The following is a 24,602-nucleotide window of genomic DNA, read 5'->3' as shown; positions in this document are numbered from 1 at the left end:
GAACCAAGTGCTCTCTTTCTGCTTCGGGTATGTGTTGTAACCTTGATCTTCCTCTGTTCCGAGCCTCCCTGTGGCTATCACCCGAAACTCTAGATTGTCCACTTAGATCTGCCCTTCTCCTGCTGGATGCAGAAGCTGCCTCCTTTCTTCTGTTCAACTCAGCTGTCTGTTTTTCTATTTCTCGGGCAGTTCGTGCGAGCCTATATTGATAAGCTTGCAGTTCTTGAGCTGTAGCTGTCGTCGTCATTGGCTCCGAACCATCTAAGGCTTTTGCCGCTCTATCCCAAGCTGCCTGTGGAAGTTGAACTCTGACGCGTGGTGTGGGCCCGTCATATTTAGTGCCCATACCTCTCCTTAGATCTGAGGGATCGACAAAAGGATTTCCCAACTCGTCGAAAGCCTCCGATGTTTCCTCTTGATTTTCGATAGCATAAATCTGATGGTATTTGGTACTCAGATCTATGTTGGGTTTGGTGACATCGTTGTTGAGATTGATGAAGACCTTGCCCATTGTGATGGATTTGTCGATGAAGTCGTAATTGTCGACATCGCTTGAGCCATCGCTTATATATGAGTCCGCAGATGACTCAAACAATGTGTCACTGAAGATCTTGGCGAGTTTCTCTCTTGTTCTGATGCTGATGTAACGTGTTGCCGAAGCTTCTTCTTCTGACTCAGTTGACGATGCATAGCTTGAAAAATCAGAATCGACCGCCGACGATCCCGACGAAATCGGAATTTCGACACGATACGATCCTTCCTTCTCGACGCGAAAGTGGAACCTTCCGAACGTCATCTCCAAGGGCTCCGCCAGATACGCATATGCATCCAAACGGGAGGGTGGGTGAGGAACAAAATCAACAAGACCAGCAGCGATCTGTTTACCTCGATCCATAGTGTTGCTTCCGGTTGACGATGTCGAAGATCTTGAACGTGCCATCGAGATCAGATCCTTACGCCTCTAATTCCCACAGACGGCGCCAATTGACAAGGGATTAACTTATCAATGCCTATGGATTGTAGGCTAGGGTTTAGTTAGAAGTAGAGGGCAAGTAGATCTCGAAGGTTTCAGCCGAAAAGTACTCGACGAATATGAAAACTAGGATTTGCGGACAATGATTCGATGATCTCCTCGTCCCTCGACTCCCCCTTTATATAAGAGGTGGAGCCGAGGGTTTCGTTTTGTACAAGTTACGTAGTCCGGGACGGTTTCTAACTCATCCCGCCAGATTACAAATAACACTTCCTATTACAACTCTATCTTTTCCTTAAGTACATCTTGGGCTTCCGAATCTTCTTATTCTTCGGGTAGTGGGCCTTCAATAAACCCCGGGTACTATATTCGACAGGCCCATTTGGGATGCCTATGTCAGTAACATCCCAGCATTGATGCTCTTTTGTTAAAAAAAAAGGAAACTTTGTGCAAAACGGAAATTAATTGCAAGGCTAAGGTTTGGTGGGTTGTTTCATACTTCACGATTCGAAAAAGACAAAAAAATTGCATGCATGGAGAATGCTATAAAGTATATATATATATATATATATATATGTCTCGAAGACAAACAGTGCATCAATATAATCCGTTGTATTCCATGCAAAAAAAAAGATAAATAGATTTATCTTGATATTTTGCCAAAACACAAATAATCATATTTTTGACGTATTTTCAGGTTGCGGTCGCATAGTACTTCGGGGCTGTTTGGTTTATGCCCAGGCCTGCCACGCCAAATCAGGGGCATGCCAATATTTTGGCGAAGCAATCGCTCGCCCCTGTTTCGCCAGCGCGTGGGCGCAAAAACGTGAGCAGCGGCCAAAATTTTGGTATGGCTTGGTTAGTTGGGCTTCAATCCAAACGGTGGCCTACAGTGCCGGTCAACGCCAATCTTTTGGTGTGGCAGCCGTCGGCACCAATCCAAACAGCCCCTTCGTACAAAAAAAAAAAGGTCTAGAAGCACGATAGTCAACAACCAAAGATACTCCAGAACAAGTTTGTGGAACAAAGCAAAAGCGCAACCTTGACAATATATAGCGATCGACATGACGGCGTGAGAATGACATGCACGCGTGGATGCCCTTTACCCTGAGCCTGCTGTGGAATCCTGGAAGTCTGGAAGCCAAGGCCACCAGTCTCCAACCACACACATACGCGATGGAGCGGGTTTGGACGGATATAGAAAAATCAGATCCATGCTCAAATCCATCAGCCTCGCTCTGCCCCGCCCACGAAAGTATCCATGGGCATGGATGTCGCCCCAAATCCAAATCCGATGGATACCTGGATATCCATGGATATCCATGCCCATAAAATTTGAGTACCATTTCAGCAATATTTCACTTGTATTTCATCAATAATAAGCTGACATGAATATTTTGGCAGCATTTCGACATTATTTCAGTAGCATTTCAGTCGTAATTATGATGACAATTCATAGGAATATCAAAGCAACAATATATCACATTACCGAGGAGGCGGAGCAATCAACGAAGATCCATAGTCAATGCGGCCGGCGGAAGCCCTACCAGCACAAGGCGGTTCTGTGATTATTTAGAGTATAAAATCATTAAGGCTTAAATTAAAGGTTTGGTGATTTGGGCCTAAAAGGGACAGCCAATCATAGGTAAAATATCATGTACCACATGTCAGTTGGATATCCATCGAATATCCATGGATCAAAAGCTCTACCCGTGCCCGCTCCATAAATTATCGGATATCCGCCCCATGAAATCCGTGGACACAACCAACCCTCCATACCCGTGCCCGGTGGGTCGAATATCCGTGGATACCCGGATCCGTGGATAAAATTGCCATCGTGACTGGAAACAATGCCAAGTCGGACCGAGCGCACGAACGCGGCAGTCAACAATATCCAAAGTTCAAACGTTTGCCTTCCCGGAACGCAGCAGCAGATTTCCCCGTCTCTTCCCGTCTCAACCATCTAGACGCCGTCACGCCAAGTCAGACTATCACACGGACGCCACGCGGAGTAGATTCCAATTTCGCATTCATTTCCTGCAGAAAAGCTTCCATGGTTGACTAGCACTGCCCCTGCAACACGGCATGGCCTCGACGACCAGAGCCCCCCTTGCCGTGAAGCTTCGAAAATTCGGATCGCCCCAGAGAGTATAAATACAACGCGGACACATGATCTTGCAGCAACAAGCCAGCAACGTACGTACACTAGCAAGCAAAGGAGAGGAAGCTGTAAGCACAGGCAGGATCACCTAGCTAAAGGCAGGATCACACAGGCAGGATCACCTAGCATAGGCGAGAATGGTTGCGTCGAGCGAGCTGAGGACGGTGTTCGCGACCATGGACGCGGACGCGGACGGCCGGATCTCGGCGGCGGAGCTGCAGGTGTGCATGAGGGCGACGCTGGGGGAGAACGTGACAGCGGAGGAGGCCGAGGCGCTGGTGGCGTCGGCGGACGCGGACGGCGACGGGATGCTGTGCGAGGCCGAGTTCCTGAAGCTGGCGCTGCACTGCGACTCCGAGGACGAGGACAGGACCAGGGGGCTGAGGCAGGCGTTCGGGATGTACGAGATGGAGGGAGAAGGGTGCATCACGCCGGCGAGCCTCGGGCGGATGCTCGGCAGGCTCGGGAACGAGCGAGGCATCGGCGAGTGCCGCGCCATGATCTGCCGGTTTGATTTGGATGGGGATGGCGTGCTCAGCTTCGACGAGTTCAAGATCATGATGAGCGCCTGAAGGCCCTGAACTGGAACTGCTCATTCGTTTATTCATGAGTTCCCTTTTAAAATTTGGATATGAAGAATGTCTTCGTTAAGCAGTACTTCACATCTTTGTTGGTGTGTACTGTGTACATAGCTCATTCGTTCATTCATTCGTTCCTTTTTGATATGGCAGGTGTACAGCATATAGTACTGGAGTACTTGTAATTGTATCTATTAATTGGTATTAATACCCTGATTTTGACTCGTGCTTTTGAAATAGTACCATTGATTTTGTGATACATGAGCATTACTTTTATTATTCATGAAAATTATTTTCTGAGATACATGAATATGTATGTCTTAATTTTTCCTCCATTTAATTAATATATGAAAACCTTTTCAGTGATGCATGAACATTTATTTATGGAGATGATTTTTTGCATAAATCTCAGAATTGATATTTGCTTTCATAAATAATTCTAATAATAGGATAAACTATTCTTGTAAAATAGTGATCACATATATGTTGTGAAAAAATAACGCTAAACTCAGCTTGATACCGAGATGTCATTCGTAGAGGGCGACGAATCCGCTAAGGCACAAAATACTATTTGGTGACGGGTGATGGGGCTTGATGTCGAAGCCACGAAGTACTTCTCTGAAAAAATCTGAACGCGGCAACGATAGGCCACACTCGACATAGGCCTTGATCAGTACGCGCTCGTCGGGTTGAGGGCTCGGACGCTCCTCCTTCTCCACAAGTGGTCGAAAAAAATTGTCTCCCACTCGTGCCTCTGCAGTTAGTTATTAACCCACATCAATTTTAATTGTAACAACTTACTAACCATGATCGCGTCCAACAATATTATTTATAAAGCGAAACATGTAACAACTTCCCAACATATCCTAATAAAGATAATGAGATATAACAACAACGCTAAGCATGCGCTATAACTTGTGACACCTGTCAAACAAACAACCAAAAGCTAATAGGTAGTGGAAGGGTGTACGGTTATTGTAGGTAAACAATTATTAGAACACACAACTCGATAAAGAATCGCAACATAAGGATACCAGTATAGAGAGAGGCAAAACGAAAAAATAGGTGGATTCGGAGAATGCTTGCATGTAAAAGATGGTTGAAGGACTTTCGAAGAACTTATCGTATCTCACATCACCATTTCGTCCTATCCATAAAGATGAAAATGGTGGAACATACAAAGGATTCAAATCTTACTAATACGTTAGAAGAACTAACAAGGTCAATATATGATATGCATGGCATGGCAATAATGATGTGTTGCAACTTATCCAAATTAAGTAGAATGGGAGTTCCGACAACATAAATTAGGGTTCATGTTATTTTTCTATCGGCAAAATTAAATGTGGATTAACATGGCATTGGTGAACTACTTTAAAATTAAACGGAGAGGGAAAACCCAAACTGACATTTCAAAATCTGGACTGTATAACAAATACAACCTTGCTCACATCATAAATATTACAAGCAGATACAAATGCAACTTCAATTCTAGCCTAGGTCCTACATAATGTGGCATCTAGACTTGCAACAATAAGAGCTCATATCACACTTCTTCCGAATATATGCCACTATCACCACCACCCATAATGTTCTGAAATGAAGCTGGAATTGGGGGCATATCAATATTGACAACACCTTCCAGCATGCGAATAACTTGCCCCATTGACGGCCTGTGGATCTCATCATCCTGCATGCACCAACAAGCCACCCTACAGGTAGCATCCAACTCCTTTAAATTGCCATCTCCTCCAAGCCGACCATCGAGCAAGCACAAGACATCTCCTTCATTCACTTTATATGCAGCATAAAGGGGGAAGTACCGATGATTTCCAAATCTCGTGTTCCCAGTAGTCCTCCTCCCAGAGATCAGTTCGAAGAGCACAACACCAAAGCTGTAGACATCTGCCTTGTGAGTAATAGCATGACCATACACCCACTCCGGTGCGAGGTAGCCAATGGTTCCACGAAAAGTGGTTAGCGCCGCGTTGATGTCACGCTCGAGAAGCTTCGCCATGCCGAAGTCGGCAATTTTGGGGGAGAATTCAGCATCCAGTAGTATGTTCTCGGGCTTGATGTCGCAGTGTATGATGCAGTTCCTGCATTCCTCGTGGAGGTAGGCCAAACCTTTAGCGATACCGATGGCAATTCGACGGTGAATACACCAAGTCAATACATGATGGCGTGTATTTCACACGTTCGTTGGGCAACCCCAAGAGGAAGGTATGATGCGCACAGCAGCAAGTTTTCCCTCAGAAAGAAACCAAGGTTTATCGAACCAGGAGGAGCCAAGAAGCACGTTGAAGGTTGATGGCGGCGGGATGTAGTGCGGCGCAACACCAGAGATTCCGGCGCCAACGTGGAACCTGCACAACACAACCAAGCTACTTTGCCCCAACGAAACAGTGAGGTTGTCAATCTCACCGGCTTGCTGTAACAAAGGATTAACCGTATTGTGTGGAAGATGATTGTTTGCAGAGAAAACAAGTAGAAACAAGTATTGCAGTAGATTGTATTTCAGTAAAGAGAATTGGACCGGGGTCCACAGTTCACTAGAGGTGTCTCTCCCATAAGACGAACAGCATGTTGGGTGAACAAATTACAGTTGGGCAATTGACAAATAAAGAGAGCATGACAATGCACATACATATCATGATGAGTATAGTGAGATTTAATTGGGCATTACGACAAAGTACATAGACCGCCATCCAACTGCATCTATGCCTAAAAAGTCCACCTTCGAGGTTATCATCCGAACCCCTCCAGTATTAAGTTGCAAAACAACAGACAATTGCATTAAGTATGGTGCGTAATGTAATCAACAACTACATCCTTAGACATAGCATCAATGTTTTATCCCTAGTGGCAAGAGCACAACACAACCTTAGAACTTTCTGTCACTGTCCCAGGTGTCAATGCAGGCATGAACCCACTATCGAGCATAAGTACTCCCTCTTGGAGTTAAAAGCATCTACTTGGCCAGAGCATCTACTAATAACGGAGAGCATGCAAGATCATAAACAACACATAAGCATAACTTTGATAATCAACATAACAAGTATTCTCTATTCATCGGATCCCAACAAACGCAACATATAGAATTACATATAGATGATCTTGATCATGATAGGCAGCTCACAAGATCCGACAATGATAGCACAATGGGGAGAAGACAACCATCTAGCTACTGCTATGGACCCATAGTCCAGGGGTAGACTACTCACTCATCACTCCGGAGGCGACCATGGCGGTGTAGAGTCCTCCGGGAGATGAATCCCCTCTCCGGCAGGGTGCCGGAGGCGATCTCCAGGATCCCCCGAGATGGGATCGGCGGCGACGGCGTCTCGGTAATGTTTTCCGTATCGTGGCTCTCGGTACCGGGGGTTTCGTCACGGAGGCTATTTGTAGGCGGAAGGGCAGGTCAAGAGGCGGCACGGGGGCCCACACCACGGGCCGGCGCGGCCAGGGGGGGCCGCGCCGCCCTAGGGTTTGGCCACCCTGTGGCCCTCTTCGTCTCTCCTTCGGACTTCTGGAAGCTTCGTGAGAAAATAGGCCTCCGGGCTTTAATTTCGTCCAATTCCGAGAATATTTCTTTACTAGGATTTCGAAACCAAAAACAGCAAAAAACGACAGAATCGGCACTTCGGCATCTTGTTAATAGGTTAGTTCCGGAAAATGCACGAATATGACATAAAGTGTGCATAAAACATGTAGATAACATCAATAATGTGGCATGGAACACAAGAAATTATCGATACGTTGGAGACGTATCAGCATCCCTAAGCTTAGTTCTCGCTCGTCCCGAGCGGTGTAAAACGATAACAAAGATAATTTCTGGAGTGACATGCCATCATAAACTTGATCATACTATTTGTAAAGCATATGTAGAGAATGCAGCGATCAAAACAATGTGTATGTCATGAGTAAACAAGTGAATCATAAAGCAAAGACTTTTCATGAATAGCATTTCAAGACAAGCATCAATAAGTCTTGCATAAGAGTTAACTCATAAAGCAATAATTCAAAGTAAAGGTATTGAAGCAACACAAAAGAAGATTAAGTTTCAGCGGTTGCTTTCAACTTGTAACATGTATATCTCATGGATATTGTCAACATAGAGTAATATAATAAGTGCAATAAGCAAGTATGTAAGAATCAATACACAGTTCACACAAGTGTTTGCTTCTTGAGGTGGAGAGAAATAGGTGAACTGACTCAACATAAAAGTAAAAGAATGGTCCTCATAGAGGCAAAGCATCGATTGCTATATTTGTGCTAGAGCTTTGATTTTGAAAACATGAAACAATTTTGTCAACGGTAGTAATAAAGCATATGCATCATGTAAATTATATCTTATAAGTTGCAAGCCTCATGCATAGTGTACTAATAGTGCTCGCACCTTGTCCTAATTAGCTTGGACTACCTGGATTATCACCGCAATACATATGCTTTAACCAAGTATCACAAAGGGGTACCTCTATGCCGCCTGTACAAAGGTCTAAGGAGAAAGCTCGCATTTGGATTTCTCGCTTTTGATTATTCTCAACTTAGACATCCATACCGGGACAACATAGACAACGAGATAATGGACTCCTCTTTTAATGCTTTAAGCATTCAACAACAATTAATTCTTTTCTCATTAGAGATTTGAGGATGTTTGTCCAAAACTGAAACTTCCACCATGGAACATGGCTTTAGTTAGCGGCCCAATGTTCTTCTCTCACAATATGCATGCTCAAACCATTCAACTCAGTGTAGATCGCCCTTACTTCGGACAAGACGAACATGCATAGCAACTCACATGAAATTCAACAATGAGTTGATGGCGTTCCCCAGTAAACATGGTTATCGCACAACAAGCAACTTAATAAGAGATAAAGTGCATAATTACATATTCAATACCACAATAGTTTTTAAGCTATTTGTCCCATGAGCTATATATTGCAAAAGTGAATGATGGAATTTTAAAGGTAGCACTCAAGCAATTTACTTTGGAATGGCGGGAAAATACCATGTAGTATAGGTAGGTATGGTGGACACAAATGGCATAGTGGTTGGCTCAAGTATTTTGGATGCATGAGAAGTATTCCCTCTCGATACAAGGTTTAGGCTAGCAAGGTTGTTTGAGGCAAACACAAGGATGAACTAGTACAGCAAAACTCACATAAAAGACATATTGAAAGCATTATAATACTCTATACCGTCTTCCTTGTTGTTCAAACTCAAAACTAGAAATTATCTAGACCTTAGAGAAACCAAATATGCAAACCAAATTTTAGCATGCTCTATGTATTTCTTCATTAATGAGTGCAAAGCATATGATGCAAGAGCTTAAACATGAGCACAACAATTGCCAAGTATCACATTACCCAAAACATTTTTAGCAATTACTACATGTATCATTTTCCAATTCCAACCATATAACAATTTAACGAAGGAGAAACTTCGCCATGAATACTATGAGTAGAAACCAAGGACATATTTGTCCATAAGCTACAGCGGAGTGTGTATCTCTCCCATAAAGTGAATGCTAGGATCCATTTTATTCAAACAAAACAAAAACAAAAACGAAACGACGCTCCAAGAAAAAGCACATAAGATGTGGCCGAATAAAAATGTAGTTTCAGGGGAGGAACCTGATAATTTGTTGATGAAGAAGGGGATGCCTTGGGCATCCCCAAGCTTAGACGCTTGAGTCTTCTTGATATATGCAGGGGTGAACCGCCGGGTGCATCCCCAAGCTTAGAGCTTTCACTCTCCTTGATCATGTTGCATCATACTCCTCTCTTGATCCTTGAAAACTTCCTCCACACCAAACTCGAAACAACTCATTAGAGGGTTAGTGCACAATATAAATTGACATATTCAGAGGTGACACACTCATTCTTAACACTTCTGGACATTGCATAATGCTACTGGACATTAGTGGATCAAAGAAATTCATCCAACATAGCGAAAGAGGCAATGCGAAATAAAAGGCAGAATCTGTCAAAACAGAACAGTTCGTATTGACGAATTTTAAAATGGCACCAGACTTGCTCAAATGAAAATGCTCAAATTGAATGAAAGTTGCGTACATATCTGAGGATCATGCACGTAAATTGGCATAATTTTCTGAGCTTCCTGCAGGGCAGTGGGCTCAGATTCGTGACAGCAAAGAAATCTGGAACTGCGCAGTAATCCAAATCTAGTACTTACTTTTCTATCAACGGCTTAACTTGGCACAACAAAACTCAAAACTAAGATAAGGAGAGGTTGCTACAGTAGTAAACAACTTCCAAGACACAAAATAAAAACAAAGTACTGTAGGTAAAAACATGGGTTGTCTCCCATAAGCGCTTTTCTTTAACGCCTTTCAGCTAGGCGCGAAAGTGTGTATCAAGTATTATCGAAGGATGGAGCATCAACATCATTACCAGCGGTGTTGGGAGTTTTATCAATTTTAGGCCTATAGTAATTCTTTGGTTTAGGCACCTTAGAGACATACATGAATTTTTGCTCCTTACCCACATAGGCTTTCTCATTAAATTTAAGAGAAGAAAAAGTTGAACCCAATTTTCTCATAGCTTCTTCAAGTTTACCAATTCTATGGGTTTGATTATCATGGATAGCACAAGTTTCTAGAGTAGCAATTCTTTCATTAATTTCTCCTAGGATTTTATCAAGTTTATCAGTATTATCCGAGTAATATTTCCATTTTAGTTTCAATGCTACAATTTTTCTCTATGGTTTCCAATTTTTTCATAACATCCTCAAGGGAGGTTTCACTTTTAGTTTCATTAACAGGTGGTGTTCCAAATAAACTCTCAATAATGCAACTAGCTTCTAAAGCGGAAGCACCTAGGAAGTTACCTCCCGCGAGACAATCAAGAACATATCTATTCCAGCTAGAGATACCAACATAAAAATTCCTGAGTAGGATAGTGGTGGAGTGTTTCTTAGTGCACCTATTATGGGCATCACTAATTCTATACCAAGCATCTTTTAAACATTCTCCCCCTTGTTGCTTAAATGAACGAACTTCAACTTCAGGATTACTCATTTTAGCGATAGTAAATAAAGCAAACTAGATAAAGTAAATGCAAGTAAACTAATTTTTTTTGTGTTTTCGATATAGCAAACAAGATAGCAAATAAAGTAGAACTAGCAACTAATTTTTTTGTATTTTGATTTAGTGCAGCAAACAAAGTAGTAAATAAAATAAAGCAAGACAAAAACAAAGTAAAGAGATTGAGAAGTGGAGACTCCCTTGCAGCGTGTCTTGATCTCCCCGGCAACGGCGCCGGAAAAAGAGCTTGATGGCGTGTATTTCACACGTTCGTTGGGCAACCCCAAGAGGAAGGTATGATGCGCACAGCAGCAAGTTTTCCCTCAGAAAGAAACCAAGGTTTATCGAACCAGGAGGAGCCAAGAAGCACGTTGAAGGTTGATGGCGGCGGGATGTAGTGCGGCGCAACACCGGAGATTCCGGCGCCAACGTGGAACCTGCACAACACAACCAAGCTACTTTGCCCCAACGAAACAGGTGAGGTTGTCAATCTCACCGGCTTGCTGTAACAAAGGATTAACCGTATTGTGTGGAAGATGATTGTTTGCAGAGAAAACGGTAGAAACAAGTATTGCAGTAGATTGTATTTCAGTAAAGAGAATTGGACCGGGGTCCACAGTTCACTAGAGGTGTCTCTCCCATAAGACGAACAGCATGTTGGGTGAACAAATTACAGTTGGGCAATTGACAAATAAAGAGAGCATGACAATGCACATACATATCATGATGAGTATAGTGAGATTTAATTGGGCATTACGACAAAGTACATAGACCGCCATCCAACTGCATCTATGCCTAAAAAGTCCACCTTCAGAGTTATCATCCGAACCCCTCCGAGTATTAAGTTGCAAAACAACGGACAATTGCATTAAGTATGGTGCGTAATGTAATCAACAACTACATCCTTAGACATAGCATCAATGTTTTATCCCTAGTGGCAACGAGCACAACACAACCTTAGAACTTTCGTCACTCGTCCCGGTGTCAATGCGGGCATGAACCCACTATCGAGCATAAGTACTCCCTCTTGGAGTTAAAAGCATCTACTTGGCCGAGCATCTACTAATAACGGAGAGCATGCAAGATCATAAACAACACATAAGCATAACTTTGATAATCAACATAACAAGTATTCTCTATTCATCGGATCCCAACAAACGCAACATATAGAATTACATATAGATGATCTTGATCATGATAGGCAGCTCACAAGATCCGACAATGATAGCACAATGGGGAGAAGACAACCATCTAGCTACTGCTATGGACCCATAGTCCAGGGGTAGACTACTCACTCATCACTCCGGAGGCGACCATGGCGGTGTAGAGTCCTCCGGGAGATGAATCCCCTCTCCGGCAGGGTGCCGGAGGCGATCTCCGAGGATCCCCCGAGATGGGATCGGCGGCGACGGCGTCTCGCAATGTTTTCCGTATCGTGGCTCTCGGTACCGGGGGTTTCGTCACGGAGGCTATTTGTAGGCGGAAGGGCAGGTCAAGAGGCGGCACAGGGGGCCCACACCACGAGCCGGCGCGGCCAAGGGGGGCCGCGCCGCCCTAGGGTTTGGCCACCCCGTGGCCCCTCTTCGTCTCTCCTTCGGACTTCCGGAAGCTTCGTGAGAAAATAGGCCTCCGGGCTTTAATTTCGTCCAATTCCGAGAATATTTCTTTACTAGGATTTCTGAAACCAAAAACAGCAGAAAACGACGAACTGGCACTTCGGCATCTTGTTAATAGGTTAGTTCCAGAAAATGCACGAATATGACATAAAGTGTGCATAAAACATGTAGATAACATCAATAATGTGGCATGGAACACAAGAAATTATCGATACGTTGGAGACGTATCAATACACTGGTCTCTTTCGAAAAGAGATGAGAAGCTAAAGAACCGTTTGGCATATACTCGTAGACCAGCAGCCTTCTGGTCCCTTGGGTGCAGAATCCTAAGAGGCGCACAAGATTGGTGTGTTGAATCATCCCAAGAGTCTGTACTTCTGCTCGGAATTGCTTCTCTGCTTGCCCGAGGACTTTGAGATTCTTCACAGCGATGACAGCTGATCCTGGCATTGTTCCCCTGAAGACACTTCCGAATCCTCCCTCGCCGATTTTATCGGAGAAATTCCGTGTGGCTTTCTTGATCTGTGGGTAAGAGTAGACTAGAAGAGGGCCTTCTGCCTCAAACTCAATGAAGGCAAACCAAACCCTCCTGAATCTCCATAGCAGCCACAGTACCACTACCAAAGAAGAAATGGCCATGGACCCAGTGACCAACAACACGATTCCTTTTGTCTGTAAGCCTTTATTCTTGCTGAGTTTGGAGCCCAAACGGAGGTAGATCTTGGTGTACGGAGGCCTAGCAGCCGAGCTTAGATTGTACAGGTTGTGGTACCAGAGCTTGCACCCATGGCCGTAGGAGTAGGCGACACAATAGCATTTGCTCCGGCAAGCCGCTCTGCATTCTTGGTCGTTTCCGGCCACCTCGTCGCGGGCGTGTTGTAAGGAAGCCCTTGCAGCTTGTCCAGCGGGGCGAAGGAGTCGTCGTGCTCCGTCTGGCCGTCAGACTCGCAGCTCAGTGGGAGAGACCTCGAGCTGCCGGTGACGAAGTACCCAAGTCCCCACTCGATCGGGTACGACGGGACGAATCCGTCGGCGCAGCCACACTTCCCGTCACTGGAACAGGCGCCAAAATCGCCGCAGAAGAACCAGCCGGATTTACAATCGGAGGGGAAGATCCAGTGAGGGACCCAGCCCGCGGTGGTACTGTTGTTTTCAGCGGGGTCCGATTCAGACCACCGCAGCAAGCTGACTTGACCCAGACGGAACTCCAAGAACTCGGGGCGGTTCGGGCTCTCTGGGAGGTTCAGTAGCAGCGAGCTGCCATTGTCCTGAGAGGACACCATCCAGTCCGGGAAGGTACCACGGCTGTCTTGCCTGTCGGTGGTGAGCACGAACCCGTTCCTCCGGCTCGCGTCGACGCTGAGGCTGCTGTTGTGGGAGTGTGAGACATCCTTGAATGTCAATGAGATGTTCTTCCCGGTGTTCCTGTCGAGCCCGAGCCTCGCGCCGGGGAGCAGCGCATCGCGAGGACAGTCGAAGCTCTGCCAAAGCACTAGGGAGGAGTTCCCCTGGCCCCTGACCACCAGATTGCCATTGTCGAGGAGGACCGCGACAACGGCGGAAGACTCATTGCCAGCCGGCGACCACCAGAGGCTGGCCCCGTTCTGCTTGATGTACAGGCTGTCGCCGAACATCTCCAGCGACGCGGTCGGCAGGTCGGTGACGACGACATGCCTGTCGCCTATCCAGAAGGTGGGGCTGTTTCCGGCCATGTTCCTCAGGCGGACGCCCAGGTAATAGTGGATGCCGGGGCCCGGGGAGAAGAAGCCCAGCTCGAAAGCGCCGCTCTTGGAGACGAGGGTCTGGTTCCCGGAGATGCTCTCTCCGGGGATGATGGTGTCCCTGAAGGCAGAAGCAGCCAAGAAGACTCCTGTTTCGAACAGGAGGAAAAAGAGGAAGGCCAGCACTGTCGGCTTGCCCAGGTAGAGCAGACGCTCTGCGCACCCGCCATTGGTTGGCATGTCTTTCAGAGGAACATGGCATGTGGAAGAAGAGATCGAAGCATCACTCACCTTCCCCCAATCCTCCTGCTCGACCAATGGTGCTGACCAACTACGGTGCAGTAGAAGTTCAACAAGCGCTTTTAGAGTTCAGACTGTTCGTACTTCAGGTTGGCTGTTTTGTACGCGCCATCGTCAGTTTGGTCTTGGCAAACATGATACAGCAGCTCCTACTTTAATCCTTCCGCAATCAAAGCGGGTAATTAGGCACGACAACCTTTTGCTTTGTTTGACAAATCAGTCATGTTCTTCCTACTGCCAATAATAGATCGATGGATCGCTACAGGTTTGATGGAAATGTGCACTTAACCCATGAAATGTCTTTAAACCGTGCACGTGAGGTCCTGTGCACGCCTCATGCGTTCATTTCATCATGTAGTCCAGTACTTTAGGTTTAGGATTCGCGCACGGCAACATCATTGAATTTCATTATGTTTCAAAAACTTGAATCAAATTGTTACTGAATAAAACATGATGGTTCAGTGCACAGGATGTTCCATCCACGGTATTTTTTGCTGTCCTCCACTTAATCCCCTGATCGTGACACTGGGACTTGCCTTGCCTTCACACGGCCACATCAACTCACTTTTTTAAAGGAATCTCCGGGTTCTTGTTGTACATTTTTTAATAATTTTATTTTAAAAATTACAAAACAGAAACTAAAAGTAAAGCTACAACATACATATCCAACAAAGCTTTTCACCTAGAATTTAACATTGTGTTGTTTCTTCTTCTTGGCCCCGAGAATAACCAATCATGTTTCTCTTTGAGCTTCTTTTTGCACCTATAAAGATCAACTCTAATACCCATGTGATCATTGTGTGTTATCCAAATAGACCATAGAGTTAGAATAAAAATCTTTGTGGAAATAGACCGACTGGCAGATGTCGTGAAAGAACGAAAATTTTAACGGATATCTGAATGTGGAATATTCCATCCAGGTAGCAAAGCTGACCAACTCTCTCGTTCCTTTCGACCAAGCCTCCTCTCCCTAAATTTCTTTGGTTATAAAGCCTCGTGCATTGTACAGTTTTATTAAAAGACGTTACGGCTCACTTTTGTTCCACGTCCCCATGTCTTTTGGTGAACTAGCTGGTGTTCAAGTATAACTATGTAAATACACATACATAAACTATTTGTGAAAAAGATGGTGCATCAGTGCATGAATATAAGCTACGCATTCGCTGAGTACTTTTGACTTGATCATTCATTGATTTCTTAATTTGGCAGCTGTCGGGGCCTGAATAAAAAAAAACACCAACCTCAACTGCAGTGTTGTCCGCCCCTGGGGCCGAGCTTTACATTGCAGCCCAAACGAGAAGTACCAGGACCGGCCTAGATACGGCTCAGTCCAATCCTCCAAATGCGAAAAGGCCTGCTGATGAACTGGCCTGCTCGGTACGCGGTTGGTGGACCTACACGTGGGAGTTGAGACTTAATCGCGCTCTTGGCTGGCAATTCATATACACCGACCTGGTCGGTGTATACACAGCGCCGCACACCCCGTATGGGCCGGGCCCAATTCGCATTTTCGGGCTGTTATCTTCCTTCTTTTCTTTTTCTTTTCTCTATTGGTTTTTCTGTTTTCTTTTTGTTTCAGATTTAAAAAAAATATGATTCAAAAATTATTAAAATTTGTAAATATTCAAACTTAAAACCGATCAGATTCAAAAATTATCGAAATTCGAAAAATACTAAGAATTGAAATTGTTCAAAATAAAACAAATTGAAATTCGAAATTTGTTCAAGTTTGAAATTTGTTCAAATTTTAAAATTTGTTCAAACTCGAAATTTGTTCAACTTTGAAATTTGTTCAAACTCGAAATTTTTTCAACTTTGAAATTTGTTGAACTTTGAAATTTGTTCAAATTCAAAAAAATTTCAAAATATTAAAATTCGAAATTTGTTCAAACTTGAAATTTGTTCAACTTTGAAATTTATTCAAATTGGAAATTTGTTCAAATTTTCAATTTGTTCCAATTTTGAGAAAAGTCCAGATTTCAAATTTGTTCAAATTTGAAAAAGTTCACATCCGAAATTCGTTCAAAATATTTTCAAACTAAAAAATTATTGAAATACGAAAAAATGTGTACATACGATTTTCTAATTCTTAAAAAGTTCAGATTCAAATTTTTATAATATCCGAAAAGTGTTCAAATTGTTTCTATTCTAGCAAAAACAAAACTGAAACAGCAGAAGAAAAAACGAAAGGAGAGATATTGGGCCGGCCCAGCAACTCTCGTCTGGGGTGTGCCGGTGTCTGCTAGGGGCCGACCAGGGGGGAGCTCCTAGCCACCGACCTGGTCGGTGGGTGGAAGGCACCGCACACCTCCCACGATCCAGTAATTTAGTGGGCCGCGGCCCATTGCATCAGGTTAGTTTTTTTTCCTTTTTCTTCCTTCTTTTTTGTTTTTTTCTTTCCTGTTTATATTTTCGTTTTTTAAATCTAACACTTTTAAAAACTTTTTTCGAGAAAAAGTTTTTCATAAAATTTGAACAGTTTTCTGAAATTAAAACAGTTTTTAAATTTGAACATTTTTTGGATTTGAATATTTTTCAAAATTCGAAATTTGAACAATTTTTTAACACGAATAATTTTCAAAATTGAACGTTTTTTGAATATGAACAAATTTCGAATTTGAACAAATTTTGAATTTGAACGATTTTCATATTTGAACAATTTTCGAATTTTCAAATTTGAACGGTTTTAGAATTTGAACGATTTTCAAATTTAAACAGTTTTCAAATTTGAACATTTTTTAATTTAAACATTTTCTCAATTTGAACACTTTTTAAAAATAAAAAATTTCGAATCTAAAAAAATATAAACAAAACCGAAAACAGAAAAAAGAAAAGAAAAACAGAAAAAAGAAACCAGAAAAGATAAAAAAGAAAAAAGAAAAAACGAGGCTAAACAGCCACAAATGGGCCTGGCCCATACCCGACCAGGGGGTGTGCGGTGGCCGGTAGCCACCGACCTGGTCGGTGTATAGGTTTTGCCGACCAGGGTGGCATATAGCACCACCCCTATTGGCTCAGCTGTTCACCGCCCTCTGCGGGCTCTATGTGGGGCGCCGCCCGCAGTGGGCGCCAGCCAGGCCTGGCCCATTTAGTGATTTTTTTTCTTTTTTTCAGTTGTCTTCAATCTTTTTTATGCTACATTTTTTCGTTTTTTTTGTTTCTGCTGGTTTTTCGGTTTTATTAATCTGAACTTTTTTATTTTTTTAAAAAAACTTAAAGATTGAACTTTTTCAGATTTAACATTTTTTAATTTCAAATTTTGAAAAAAAATTAAAATTTCAAAATTTGAACATTTTTGTCAAGTTTCCAAAATTTGAACATTTTCCATATTTGAATTTTTCCAGATTTGAATATTTTCGGATCTGAACATTTTTTAAAATATCAGAATTTCAACATTTTTAGATTGGCACATTTTTTAGATTTAAACTTTTTTAAAAAAAGATCAAAACTTTCATTTTAAATTTCAATGTTTTAATATCAACTTTTGTAAGTTGAAACTTTTTTTAAAATTCCAACATTTTTCAAATTTAAGCATCTTTGAATTTAAACAAAAAGAAAACGCAAAAATAGGAACTTACCTGTTATTGGGCTGGATTTATGCGGCCCATGAAGTGTTTTCGCTTCAGCAGCGCCCCGCTCGGCCCCACTAAGAGCGTTAAATAGGCGCTCCCATGCCTCTGCGATTTGGAAGCCGCAACTTCAGATCATTCAACTTCGCTCTTAATGCTAGCTGACGGGAATTCGAAAGGAAGAAGTCATCAATTCAGGCACGCTGAACTCAAAGATAGTGTGATTATAGGCTTGTTCGCATCTCTGTCGGAACCAGCTGTTGATGGCGTGATGAACACGGTGAAGACGTTAGTAGGGGAATTGGGCAAATGGGAGATTGATATGTTCGACAGTGTAAACAGAGAAATAAGAAGCTTGAAGGCAGACTTGGAAACTCTCAAAGACCCACCAAATCGAGTTGGGCCAAGTCAAAGAAAAGGCAATGATTAATGATTGGCTGGTGGAGCTTTACCATCTTGAAGAGATCATGTAGCGTCAGCGCTCAAGAACTGACAAAAATAACAAATTATTTCACCAAAGGGCCAGTATGCAGGGACGAAGAATTTAATCAAATCTCTCGAGCGCCATGATGGGCAAATCACCAAAGATAAGCAAGAAATGCAGAATATGGCGGCCAGTTACTACAATAATTTGTATACATTGGAACACATGAAATATGGATCAAGTTATATATGGAGCATGTTCCTAGTAAAGTCATAGCGGCAATGAATGCAAGTTTGAATGTTGAATATGTGCCAAAGGAGGTGAAGAAGGCTCTCTTTCAGATGTTTCCCACCAAAGTCCCATGACCTGATGGTTTTTCAGTGCACTACTTCCAGCGTTGTCAGGATATTTGTGGAGAGGACTACTAAAGATGGACCATCGGTTGATGGTGGTGGCGACTACTGAAACGAGCGCATAGGGCGTTCACCAAGGGTCTGCTAGACAGGTTGTGTACTCCTGCTTTCTCTATAGGGTGACTCAAGGATGCCCCGGTTTTTTGCTAGAGGGGTGTTGTTTGTGTTTTCAAGGCCACAATCCCTGACGGCATGTTGCTTTCACCCATTATCAGGTTTCTAGGTGTTGAGTGCTGACTTCGAGTCTTGTGATGTATGCTCTTTTGGCAGATCTTTGTTGAATAAACTTAATAATAACCGTATGCATCGCTTTGATGCAGAGACGGACTTCAGCCCTATTTCAGAAGAAAAAAATACTAGATTCTTTTACGCTTTAATGCAAACACTATTATATTGATAAAATAAAGCTTAGCATGGTTGTCTCAAAAAACAAAGCGGCATTGCCAATCCACCGACCAGACACTGGGGACTATTGTGGAAACATCTCAGGCACTACCCAGATGCTGACCTTATCTTCTCAAAAAGAATTTCATAATACTGTAATTGTAGCACAAACAAGCAAAGACACTGATTAAGGGAGTCCATCGCAGTCCACTGAGATAATGCGTGCAGTATGTGCACGTAACGTAAAGATACTAACATCTCGATCGTGACGCCGGTCAATGTGCATGGAGATCGACATCGCACCCGCCACCGAACATAGCCATTAGCCAAGGTCTGAAGGTCCTATATATCGACCGCGACCGGCTTACTTACTACTGCGACTGAGATTATTTAACTCTTCCTCGCCGTGCAAACATCACCTTGGATAGTTGGATCGGTCGTTCACCATGCAAATGTATCCTAAAGGGCGTGTTTGGTAGGTTGGGCTGGAATCCCGCACCACTGGCACACAGTGAAATGAGCGCTCTTGCGCGTCGCGAACGGGCCACGGGCCATTTTTTGCCATCATTTGGTAGCCTGTTGTACTGGCCTGAACAGAAGTGCACATTGTTTGGATGTTTGGACAGTGGCGGAGCCACCCTTAGGCTGTGTAGTCATTTGACTACACAGTTTTTTTTGGTAATACAAGCTTAAAATGTGTAAAAAATAATAAAAAATTATAGAAATATATGTATTTGACTACACAACTTTAACATGACTACACATGGTTGATGTTCTGGCTCCGCCACTGTGTTTGGATACAATGCTCCATCCTTGTTCAGCCACAGCACATGTGTTTAGTTGCCATTTTGGGTACCCTGGCAACAGCTTCTCCTCACCACATTCAAATATGGTGACATTACCATCACATAACGGCATAGAAACAGCTCAAACACGATCATAGACACAACACACACTTATACAGAACGAATAGAGTAGTTAACAGTTCCTAATCTAGCGTCAGAGTGGTAAGACACGCGCTTAAACCTAGGGGCAGACTATCCAGGTTCAAAAGCATTGTTCAACATGCTCTAGATGCCAACATGACAGTGAGATATGCACAAAAGCAAGTTTTTAACAGCCTCATAGAGGCCAGCACAACTACAGGATTAGACATAAACAGAGACAGCGATGGAGCAGTAGCACCTTAACAACGAGAATCAGTATAAGAGCCCTCACGGTGCCTCTTGCAGTCGAAGATGCTGGAGCAGGATGTCTCCTTCCTGAAGACGTCGACCTTGAAGCCGTCGTCCAGAGGGGTGAAGACGATCGTGTCGTCGACGCGGAGCAAAAGCCTGGCGGCGAACTCACTCCAGGACTTGATGAACCCGACGCGCTGGCATATCCACTGCAGCTACCTTCCACACGCAACGCTGGCCCATGTACAAGCAGACCATCACTGGAGGCCCATGTTCTTGAGCTAGTACTTGGTGATCAGGAGCTGCTCCATGTACGGCGGCACGGCGAGGGCACGGAGGTCCTGGCTCTCCACCTGCACGAAGAACGCCGATAGACGCTACCTGGCAGCGTGCCCTAGGTCAGCAGGACGGTCGGTGTGAACCATTGGCGCTGTGATCTGGTGATGGGCTTCCATCACTAGTAGGAAAAGCCTCAGCAGTGGCGCACCAAAAACACATTCTGTGGCGCATGGGTGGTGCGCCACAGAATTCTCGCCACAAAAATAAGCTTTTTGTGGCGCACCAGCCAATGCGCCACAGAAAGCTTATTTCTGTGGCGCACCGGACGGTGGTGCGCCACAGAAACAGGAAGTCTTATTTCTGTGGCGCACCACCGCCGGTGCGCCACAGAATTTTTTTAAAATTTCAAAAAAGTGGCGGCCGGATCTAGATCTAGATCTAGATCTGGGGCCGCCGATTTTTTTTTAAAAATTTTCTGGAAGGTCGCCGGAGGTGGGTGGGGTGGGTGGGTGGGTGGAGGATGAGGCCGGCCGGAGGAGGTGGTGGTGGTGGAATAGGAGGAGGTGGAGGTGGAGGTGGAGGTGGAGGTGGTGGTGGTGGTGGTGGTGGTAGAGGAGGAGGAGAAGGAGGAGGTGGTGGTGGTGGTGGTGGTGGTGGTGGTAGAGGAGGAGGTGGTGGTGGTGGTTGTTGTTGTCGCCGGAGGAGGAGGAGGAGAAGGTGGTTGTTGTGGAGGAGGTGGTCGCCGGAGGAGGTGTTGGTCGTGGTCGCCGTAGTAGGTCGCCGGAGTAGGTCGCCGGAGTTGTTGGTCGCCGGAGTTGGTCGCCGGTGTAGGAGAGGAGAGAGGAGAAGTGGAGAAGTGGAGGAGAGGAAGAGAAGAGGAGAGGAGGAGAAGGGGAGAAGTGGAGAAGTGGAGGAGAGGAAGAGAAGAGGAGAGGAGGAGAAGGGGAGAAGTGGAGAATGGGAGAAGGGGAGAAGTGGAGAAATGGAGGAGAGAAGGAGAAGTGGGCGCCAGAAATTTCAAATTTCGAACGTTATTTCTGTGGCGCATGGGCACTTGGTGCGCCACAGAATTTTTTTTCTTTTTTTTGTATTTTGCAGCAAAAAATCTTTAACTGGCCGTAACTTTTTACTCTTTTCGAATTTTGGGATTTTTTGTGGGAACATTTTGATATATTATGCGTTTTTTTTCGAGTTCGTATGCAACCAGAAATCCAGTTTGATGATTTTCCCACGTAATTTTGCAAAAAAAGTCGAAATTATTGTTTGTTAATTCTCAGTGGTAAAAGATGACATAATACATAGGCATCTTGAAGGAATTTATTTTTTGAAATTTTTATCTATTTTTTTATTTTTTACAGAGGTTAAAAAGGCGATCCACGGGGGGGGGGAGTTGCATGGAACTCATGTGCGCCACAGAAATAACGCTTCGTGGCGCACCATCTCACGTGCGCCTACGAAAGTCTTAATTCAGTGGCGCACCAGGACCAGTGCGCCACAGAATGTCTTATTTCTGTGGCGCACGTGATCCTGTGCGCCACAGGAATAGTGAAACCAATGATTGGGGTTGGCCCCACCAAATTTCTGTGGCGCATGGATCCCTGGTGCGCCACAAAATTAAGCTATTTCTGTGGCGCACCGTGTCTGGTGCGCCACAAAATAACTTTCTGTGGCGCATTTTAAACGGTGCGCCACAGAACTAAGCTTCGCCTATAAGGGTTTTCCTACTAGTGCATGAATGCTACGTTGGGATCACGCATCTGCACACGGACGGCCATGTCGATTGCATCCAGTATGGGCCCTTCCGAGAACACTTCCAGGAAGGGCCATTTCTGCACAAGCACAAGCAAGCAATGTCAAGCTCAAGCGCAAGAAATGACATGGAAAAGCACAAGCATTGTCATGCACAAGCACAAGCAAGAACAAGCACTGTCATGGAATTGACATTGTGCCAATGCCAAGCACAAGCACAAGCAATGCCAAGTTCAAGTACTGTCATGGACTTGACAATGCCAAGTCCATGATTGTTGTGGGTATACTTTATGGGTATATCAACGGCATGGCCTAGATCCGGCAAGCCCGGGTGGCCCACAGATGGTGATGTGGCATGTGGCCCATCGGGCGGCCCAGTTGCTGTAGATCCTGAAGGATGAAGTCCAGCCCAGGAACAGGAAGCCGGATCCCAACCGACCTACAAAGGAGGCGGATCCTTGACGTACACGGCAAGATATTGTACCGTAGTTAGGCAACTTGTATTTCGGCTAGGACTCTCCATGTAAACCCTAGATCCGTGCGCCTTTATAAGCCGGATCCCGGGAGCCCTAGAGGGACAACCACACCTCATTGTAACAACGCTAAAGCGCCCAGATAATTCCGGACAAGCGACGGTAGGCCCCGTCATCGTGCGGGTGTTCGGAAGCTGGGTAAATCGCGTACCACCGTCCCGTGTGCACTCCGCCCTATGGCCCCTACTTCTTCTCCCCTCGTGAGGATCCCTCCTCCGAGGCACCGTCGATTAGGCAACGACAGTTGGCGCCCACCGTGGGGCCAGCGGCGTCTGGAGGCCGGAACCGGGAGGCTTCCGCCATGGGAAGCTACGACGACACAATCGCTGTGGGGCGCGTCCTTTACGCCGGAAACCTTCCGATCGTCCCTCCGGACGAGTGCTGGATTTCGGCTAAGACTAACCCCGTCAAGCTCTCCATCATCCCAGTTGGCGGCATACATATCTTCATCGGCGAAACCGTCGATTCCGACGGGAACGCACTGGTAAGTAACGCGGACGCGACCGCCGCTGAGCAGGACGCAGTCGCGAAGATCCGATCTGAGATGCAGGAACATCCTAACGAAGGTTCCGCCTTAGATCCGGAAAAATCAAAACCCACCCAATCCGCCCCTGAGCAGGAAATAACGGTGGAAGACCAATGCAGATCCGCCTGGGTCTCCCAGGTGTTAGAGAAGCAAAGGTGTCACTTCGTGCACTTCTTAGCCCATACCGCAGGAGCCGCCCCTCAAGAAGTCGGAGCAGGCCCCATGCAGGTTGAGGAACCGGAAAATAACGCTGCTCCGGATCAGCAGGAGGCTGTCGGAGAAAGCAGTGCTCCGGGTGAAGAATCGATCCTGGGTAACCTAAGCCCAATTTCCGGGGATGCCCCCTCCATGGATACTGATGAGTTCGATCGCAAGGTGAAGGAGTTTGGATACAGTGAACAGCCTGAAGTTGAATCCGCCCAGCCTAAACAGGTTCTCGCAACCTTTGCGGCGCTGGAGCAACAGGAATCAGAGGATGAAAACACCCACTCCGACCCACAGTCATCCCGTGCAGGATCTCCGCTCTTGCGGGAACGTCCGCATAAGGAAGTCCTGTCCCCAGAAGAACTGGTTGAACAGGCGGGCATGGATGCAATCGTACACTCAGATATCCTCAACAAACCCATAACTCCTGAAGACGCAGCAGATACGGAAGCTCTAGAAGCAAAAAGACAGGAGATGCTGGCAACAGCCAAAAAATTCGCCACCACCGCAGCAGCAATGCTAGATGAGAGGAAGGAGGCCGCGAACTTCATGGACAATTTTCTCAAGCGAGAGCGTGAGGTGGACGAATCACTGGTGAAAGTCAAACAACTCCGGAAGCATTGGGAGGACAAGATCACTGAGGCTCAACAGGAGGCCGATAAGATCCGGCGAGAAACTATAGCTCCCCGTAAGATCACTGAGCAACAGCCACTCGCAACTCCGAAGGATAACACGAAGAAGGCTGCGGAGATCTTGAAGAAAAAAGGACGAGGAGATCGACATAGACTACGTCCGTACGCTCGTTGCCTCAACAATGAAGCAGCAGAGCAAGGCAGATACTTCGCGCAAGTTGGAATCCAACCCGGATCATTGCATCTCTACCGCGCAGAAGGACACCTACGATAATCGCCATCGCGATGACGAATCGCGAACCGGATCCTCGGAA

General features: G+C 45.1%; 1 protein-coding gene and 1 pseudogene across 1 annotated transcript; one reads left to right on the top strand and one right to left on the bottom strand.

The window, feature by feature from the left end:
* Positions 1-3,172: 3,172 nt before the first annotated feature.
* LOC124667216 (probable calcium-binding protein CML31) lies at positions 3,173-3,936 on the top strand. Its single transcript, XM_047204527.1, has one exon. The coding sequence runs from the start codon at positions 3,272-3,274 to the stop codon at positions 3,704-3,706; it is 435 nt and encodes a 144-aa protein (XP_047060483.1). The 5' UTR covers positions 3,173-3,271; the 3' UTR covers positions 3,707-3,936.
* Positions 3,937-5,137: 1,201 nt separating this feature from the next.
* LOC124667957 lies at positions 5,138-14,448 on the bottom strand (annotated as a pseudogene).
* Positions 14,449-24,602: the final 10,154 nt, after the last annotated feature.

The sequence above is a fragment of the Lolium rigidum genome, chromosome 6 (assembly GCF_022539505.1).
Source record: "Lolium rigidum isolate FL_2022 chromosome 6, APGP_CSIRO_Lrig_0.1, whole genome shotgun sequence".
NCBI lineage: Eukaryota > Viridiplantae > Streptophyta > Magnoliopsida > Poales > Poaceae > Lolium > Lolium rigidum.
Note: the sequence above shows the minus strand (reverse complement) of the source record. Positions and strands in the feature narration are given on the sequence as shown.

Excerpts from the sequence above, each read along its gene's own strand:
- LOC124667216 (XM_047204527.1), top strand. The coding sequence starts at position 3,272 with ATGGTTGCGTCGAGCGAGCTGAGGACGGTGTTCGCGACCATGGACGCG.